This window comes from Tupaia chinensis, unplaced genomic scaffold (assembly GCF_000334495.1).
Source record: "Tupaia chinensis unplaced genomic scaffold, TupChi_1.0 Scaffold000273_1, whole genome shotgun sequence".
NCBI lineage: Eukaryota > Metazoa > Chordata > Mammalia > Scandentia > Tupaiidae > Tupaia > Tupaia belangeri.
The window spans coordinates 2,055,594-2,063,047 of NW_006159755.1; the positions used below are offsets into that span (position 1 = coordinate 2,055,594).

The 7,454-nt window shown below is 50.1% G+C and overlaps 1 protein-coding gene and 1 pseudogene across 1 annotated transcript; one reads left to right on the plus strand and one right to left on the minus strand.

Moving 5' to 3' along the window:
• Positions 1-1,053: 1,053 nt before the first annotated feature.
• Positions 1,054-1,180, minus strand: LOC114008020 (uncharacterized; annotated as a pseudogene).
• A 2,311-nt stretch (positions 1,181-3,491) lies between these two features.
• SPDYC (speedy/RINGO cell cycle regulator family member C) lies at positions 3,492-6,633 on the plus strand. Its single transcript, XM_006149880.2, has 8 exons — positions 3,492-3,498; positions 3,914-3,985; positions 4,138-4,154; positions 4,918-5,080; positions 5,378-5,436; positions 5,693-5,778; positions 5,876-6,047; positions 6,126-6,633. The coding sequence occupies exons 1-8, from the start codon at positions 3,492-3,494 to the stop codon at positions 6,630-6,632; spliced, it is 1,083 nt and encodes a 360-aa protein (XP_006149942.2). The 3' UTR covers position 6,633.
• The last annotated feature ends 821 nt before the right edge of the window (positions 6,634-7,454 follow it).

Sequence of the window (7,454 nt, forward strand, 5' to 3'; positions counted from 1 at the left end):
CCTTTTTTTAAAATTTAATTGTATTTATTCATTTGTGTGTGTTTTAATTTGACCAGAGAGAGAGAGAGAGAGAGAAAGTGAAAAAGCAAGCCACCAGGTCTGGGACTTGAACCATGGTTGGCCATGTGGGAGTGTCCAGCACCTTAACCACCATGCCACCTGTTGGTCCCTGCAATCCAACACCTTTAACCACCATGCTACCTGCGGGCGCATGTGTGCTTTCTTTTATTTAGTTATTTGAAGTTTGGACCTTTTTTATTCCCAAGTTTTACTGAGGCTATGGCCTTGGCATAGTTTTGTTTTCCTCTTCTTGTTGTTTTGATTTATTTGGGAAGGAAACATTGGACCACGGAGACTTAGGCAGCCTCTATTGTCAGCTACCCAGGGACAGGAGTTGGGAGGAGGGAGTGACTATAAAGGGATAGCAAGAGGGAGTTTCTTTGAGGTGATGGAACGGTCTGTTGGGTTGTTGGAAAAGTCATGATGCACTTTTGCATAGAAAGACAGAGAAATACGTCATGACTTTACCAACAGCCCAATACATTCTGATTGAGGCGGTGCTTGCACAAACCTATACATGTAAAAATGTATAGAACTAGATACCAAAAACCAAAACAAAATCGATGAAATCTGGCCCAGCCATCATGGCTGGGTAACATGGCCTTGTGAAGGTGGAAGCCCTATGGCCACTGGGAACTGAGAACTCCAAGTCAGCCTGAAAACACACTGTGTGTGCATGTGGGCACCCAGGAACCTGAGGAGCTGGAGAGCTGGGGGGGGGGGGTCGCAGATGATAAAACCCTGATGAGGGTGTTTCTTTCACTTTCTCATATGAGCATGCTCTCTATCATCGAAAACACACACACACAACAAGCAAACAAGTGAACAAAAACAACGGATGAAATCTAAATAGGTCTGTAGTTCAGCTGTACCACTGTCAGCTTCCTGGTTCTCATTGTACTATGGTTATGAAAGTTCTTCACAGTGGGGAAAGGGGACATGAACAATTTCTGTACTTTTTTATTTTTGGAAATAATTTTTTTTAGATCTTTTTTTAATGCAGTCGAATTTCCCACATTTGGGGAAGCCGCAGGGGTCAGCACATCCGGAGTGCAATGGATAAGCCTCGCCCTGGGGAAACCACCTTCGTGATCATGGTACCTTCCTGCCAGGTAAGTATGAAGTCTTTTTTTGAGAGATTTATGCTATAGGGCGCGTGCATTTGCTGGAGAGACAGATTCAGAAAGCAATAAATCACTCCCTGGGGGGATGGCCACCCCACAATCCCTTCTTCTCTAGCCTCCTCTCAGGATATTGGGCATGCATGCACACATGCCCGGTGTGAGTTTTAAGCCACCAAGTCCAGGACTGGAACTGCAGTCGACTATGTGGGAGTCCAACAACATCACCATTATGTCCTGGTCCCCAAAATAATTTTTTTTTGAGAGGTTTTTTGCTATAGGGTGCGTGTGCTCGCCAGACAGACAGAGAGAGACATAGAGACAGAAAGCGAGAAATCACCCCCCAGGGGGGGATAGTCACGCTGCAATCCCTCCTCCTCCATTCTCCTCTTGGGATCTTGGGCACGCACGCACACGCACCCGGTGTGAGTTTTAAGCCACCGGGTCCGGGACGCGAACTGCGGTTGACTACATGGGAGTCTGGCGACATAGCCATTACGCTATCTGCTGGTTCCCCCCGAAATAATTTTTTAAAAAGTTTATTTCCATAAAAGCCACAGTCACCCTCAATAAGATTCCCATGCCATGATCCACCCCCAGTCTCAGCTGGCCTGGGTCATGGGCAGGGCTGTGGGCACGTGCATGTGTGCCTTGTGTGCTCAGGGAAGTCCCAGGACACCAACCCAAGACCTTTATCATCTGTGTCCTGTTATGCTATGGCTGCCCCAGCACCACCTGGCCCCATTTTCCTAAACTTTTAAAACAACATCTGTGGGACCAGCAGGTGGTGTGGTGGTTAAGGCACTGGACCCTTCCACATGGCCGACCAGGGTTCGAGTCCTGAATCTGATGGCTTGCTTTCTCACTTCCTCTCTCACTCTCACCCTCTGTCTCTCTCTGGTCAAAAAATAAATAAAAATAAAATAAAAAATAAATGAATGAATAAATACAAAATAAAATAAATAATTATTTTTTTAAAAAAAAACATCTGTTAGTCTACGTGTTTGCAAGATTTAAAAAATTTTTTTTCAAGGGCTAGCCTGTGGCATGGTGGTTAAGGTGACTGGATACCAAATGGCTAACTGTGGTTTGAGTCTTGGACCTGGCAGCTTAGAAAACATGCAAAATGCATTTGCATATGTGCCTAAAATTCTGAGAGGTGAATGGAGAAGGGATTGCAGTGAGCTATCCCACCCAGGGAGTGCTTTCACACTTTCCCTCTCCTTCTCCAGCATACATGTGCACCTGTAGCAACAACAACAAAAAGAAATAAAAAAATATTTTCCCCAGTGTGGAGTGTGAAAGATCTCCGACACAGGGGCCAGCAGGTGGTAGACTCCCACATGGACAACTAGGGTTTGAGTCCTGGATCCAGAGGCTCAAAAATCATGCTGGATGCATATGTTGTGTCCAAAATCCCAGGATGAGAAAGGAAGAAAAGGAATTTCAGTGTGGCCATCCCCCTGGGAAATGATTTCTCACATTCTGTCTCACTATCTCTCTTTCTCCAGTGAGAACACAACGCTCTATGGCAAAAACCTCAAATTAGGGACCAGCAGGTGGCGTGGTGGTTAAGGTGCTGGACACTCCCACATGGCTGACCACGATTTGAGTCCCGGAACTGATGGCTTGCTTTCTCAATTTCCACTTTCCTTCTCTTTCTCTGTGTGTGTCTCTCTTTGGTCAAATTAAAGTAAATGTATGAATAAATAAAATGAAATAAATAATTCTTAAAAACAAAACAAAACTCTCGAATAAAAATAAATAAATAAAACAAAGAAAGATTTCTAAGGGAGAGGAAAGGGCCTGAAAACGGGGCCGATCTGGGGGATTCCTCCAGTGTTACTGAACACCTTCTCGGTACAGTGCTTTGCTCAGAATAGCCTCAGACCAGACAGACAGGCCCAGCCTATGCTCTGATGTGGGCCAGGGCCAGTCAGACTGAAACTTGGCTTTCCACGTACTAGCTGTGTGGCTGATAATAGGTTATTTAACCTCTCTGAAGACAACCCAAACTGTTTTTGTTTTTATTTGTAAAATAAGGCTGCTAAAAGCACCTACTTTACGGGGTTGCGTGAGGAACACATGTTGATTGAAGTCTTGCCTCTTCAGGAAACACCACTAGGTATTCTGGGAATGGCTGTGCAGGCTGCTGGGCTCACAGCTTCATTTCTGGGAGAGGCTGACAACAAATTCAGAAATCACGTGCACGTGCACGTGCAAGGGCACACACACCATCCCTACACACACACACACACACAGGCTAACTCGGAGACAAGAACAGGGAAGGCCTTCCTGGCCTTAGAGAGCATGGGAGGTGAGCTGGGGGGAAACCCAGAGAGACCAGAGATCAGAAACCAAAGACCAAAGACACCGACAGACCCAGGGAGACCAAAAGACCCAGATAGCATCCTGGAACTCAGAGAGGCCAAGGATCCAGACCTCTAGAGAGACCCAAAGAGACCAGGGAGACCCAGAGAGGTCAAGAGAATCAGGGATAACCACAGACCCAGAGACTTTGAGGACTCCAAAGGCCTAGAAACCCTACCCCAGCATGGCACAATCAGGCCATAAGGTAAAACTTGGGCTGAAACTGCCCGTCAGTTACTGGCCGCCCAGGTCTCATTTTCCAGCTCAGCCCCTTGGCACGGCATTTGTAAAGAGGAAGAGAGAGCTCTAGCTCCCTCCATGTCCTGTGGAACTTCAGGCACCGGCGTCCACCTGTCTGATAGGTGATAAAGCTTTGGGAATGTTTTTCAGCAGGGCAGCCTCAGCTCAGAAGGTGGCAGGGTTCTCAGGTAGAGGTAGGTGGAGAGGCCTAAGCCCCACCCCCAAACTAGGAAGGGCCTGATTGGTGGAAGGGCAGAGCAGGGCGGGGCAGGGCGCGGCGAGGGGCGGGGGGGCAAGCCTTAGCGCTATATAAACCCTCGCCAGCTGGCTGGGAGTTATGCTGTAGGTGATTCCCAGGCTCAGGTAAGTCTGTTAGCGGGGAGGCGAAGGCTGGGCTTACTTCTGGAAGCCTGGATGAGAGGTTCTCAGGTTGATCTCAGGTTGACTGTGGGTGGTGGAAGACATCTCGTGAACTCCTTGGTTGGTGTCTCTCTGGGGATAAGGGAGGTTGTAGGAAAATAGCTTGAACTGTTTGAGGTGGCCCCACCTAACTTGCACTAAATCCGAGCATTTATTTAATATCATTTCTCCTCCTCAGTTTCCCTTCGGTGTCAAGGGTGGGTGGCCCTTTCAACTCTGCCCTCGTGCTGGGGTCAAGGGGAGGCTGTAAATTGGAGGGCTAGAGGTGCAATTAAGCTCTGGAGGGCTCCACTTGTAACTGGTTGTGAGGCCTTGTAACTGGTTGTGAGGCCGCAATTCAGTTTGCTGGTTTGCAAAATGGGTCTTCTGTTACACCCGCTTACCTGAGGGAATAGATAGGGCCCTTAAAGCATCCAGCACAGCTCCAGGCACTTAGGAAGCCCTCAGTGGTGCTCCTGCTGCTGTTTTACTCGCTGGCCTGACCTGGGGTGCCAGGAGGAGGAGGGGCACAGTTTCCAGCAACTCTTTGCTTCCTTTCTGGCCTCCCCACCCCCTGTGCATCTCAACTGCCTTCTGTTCTGAACCCCCAAGTCTCCACACCCATCCCTCCATCTTCCTAATCCTCCCGGGGTCAGTCTCATCATCCCCCTTGACTCCTACGTGTTGAGGGAGTTGGTGCTAAATCCTGAGGCTGTTTTCTCTACAGGTCACCCTGCCCCGCCCCACCCTCCACGAGATGAACCAGGCTCCAGACGCCACCACTGTCCCTGTGGTTAACACCCAGGCCAAACTGGGGGGCCTTAGCCATCAAGGTGGGGGCAATGGATTTCTTCATACCAGCCAGTACCAGGCCTTTCTCAGCCTTCTGGGTGAGTTTATGTGGGGGCTGGCATAGGAGGGGATGTAGGGCCAAGTGTGAAAATAGAATCGAAAAGTGGGGTCCAGCATGGGCAGGGACTCTGCGGCCTCGGTGCCTCTCCCTCTCAGGTGACCTAGGTTTGGCAGATGGGGAGGAGGGACAGGAAGGGGAGGAGGGTAGTGGGGGAGGTGTGGCCATGCCAGAACACGGATTCATTGATGACTTGGGCTTTGGAACTCTCGATGGCCACTCTTGTCTATGGGGGCAATAATAACCTGGGTCTCCTGTTTTTCTTTTCTACCCTTAGAGGACAGTTTTTTCCAGGAATTCCTCTCCAAAGACCCTTGCTTCCAGATATCTGATAAGGTGAGGGAGCTTGGTGTATCGGTTGGGGGTCACTTGAAAGTGTGGTTGAATTAGTGAGAATCGAGTGCTCCTACTTTGCTGGATCCCCTGGTCTGATGTGGGTAGCAATTCACTTTTTACCCTTAAACCCTCGTAGGCTAGACCCCATCGTGTACCTAGTCTTTCCCTCCTTGCCCCAGAACGTTTTTGTGCAAAGGAACCTGTCTGCTCGCCCCTTTTACAGAGGCGAAGGCTAACCAACTCCCTGTCTCTGCAGTATCTCCTAGCCATGGTGCTGGTCTACTTCCGGCGCGCCAACCTGAAGCTCAGCGAGTACACCCGCAGCAGCCTGTTCTTAGCATTGTGAGTGGCAGGGGTGGGCGTGGTGGGGCAGAGCTCCTGGTGGACAGAGGGAGGAGGGCCGGAGCCTCTGCTTCCTAACCATGTGCCCTGTGGCTAGGTACCTTGCAAATGACATGGAAGAGGACGTGGAGGATTTCAAGTGTGAGATTTTCCCATGGGCCCTTGGGGAAGATTGGTCTTCCCGGGTGAGGAAGTTCCTGCACCAGAGAGATAAGCTGTGGGCACGGATGGGCTTCCGAGCTGCGGTGAGCCGTCAGTGCTGTGAGGAGGTGAGTCTGGGCTGGCACCTCGGGTAGGACAGGGCTGGGCCTCCCATTCCTACTCACTGTCCACACTACTCCTCCCAGGTCATGGCAAAGGAGCCGTCCCACTGGGCTTGGACTCGGGAGCGGCATCCCCACCATGGAGGTGTTCGGAGGAGCTACCCACAGGCCCTAGTCTGCCTCCCCCGGGGCCCAGGACACTCACCTCCGCAGTGTTCCATCTGTGACTCACGTGGACCCCACAACCTGCGCTCCAGGCCCGTGTTACCCAAAAGCCCTTCTCCGACTTCTGAGTGTCATCGTCCTCGCTCCAAAAATTGCCTGTCAATGGTCAAAAACCTCTGGAATAGGAACCTACTTGTCTTGCCCCCCAGGCTACTGCTGCAGCCAGGTACCTACACCCTCCACATCTTGAAAAAGCCTCCGCCTCGCTCCAGATGCAGACCTCCACAGAGCGAAGAGCTGCCCACCAGCTGTCCTGCTGCCCAAGGCTCTGCTCACTGTGCCTCTTGCCATGTGGCCTCAAGCTGGCAGCATTGCCCATGTCTGGCCCCTTCCTCCCGACGTGCAACCTGTCCCCACGCTGACTAGAGCCCCCTCTAATAAATTCACGTCCATAGGACACCAACTGTGCTTAGGTCCTGGGCTGGCTCCTTGATTCAGGGTGGGGGTGGGAGGGGATTGAGAAGAGGTCTGTAGGGATAAGACCTGTGAGCACAGCTCTGTTAACAGCTCTGCCCCTTCCCGTGAGAGGCTGATTGTGATAGATAGCAGAGAATGTTTGCTGCTAGTACCTCTGGATAATGAGATCTACAGTACAGATGGGATTAAATGGGGTGAATTTATATGCTGCAACCTTCAGAAAAAGGAGGCCTGGAACCTATTGACAAGCACAAATAGGGACCAGCAGTTAGCATAATGGCTATGTTGCTGGACTCCCATGTAGTTGACTGAGGCTTGGTGGCTTAAACTCACGCCGGGCGCATGTGTGTGTGTTCCCAAGATCCCAGGAGGAGAATGGAGGAGAAGGGATTGCAGCATGGCCATCCCCACTGAGGGGTGATTTCTCACTTTCTGTCTCTGTCTCTCTTTGTCTTTCTGGTGAATGCATACACCCTATAGCAAAAACCTCTGAAAAAAAAAAGCACAAATGAAAAAGCAGCTCTGTATTCAGGCGAGTAATGCCTTTGGCACCAAGACTTGGTTTCTTGCTGAGCTGCAAACAAAGATAATGTGGTAATTACCTATACAGCCCCCTCCCCCTCACACACAAAGACATAATGAGAGCTCAAAAGAGCCAAGTTTTTATTAATGGAGAAGGGAAGTCTTACTAGAGAAGGCAGCATTTGAATTGGGCTTGGATATTCCTGAGAAGACAGTTTACAGTGGTGACTAAGACTTGGTCTTGGTGCT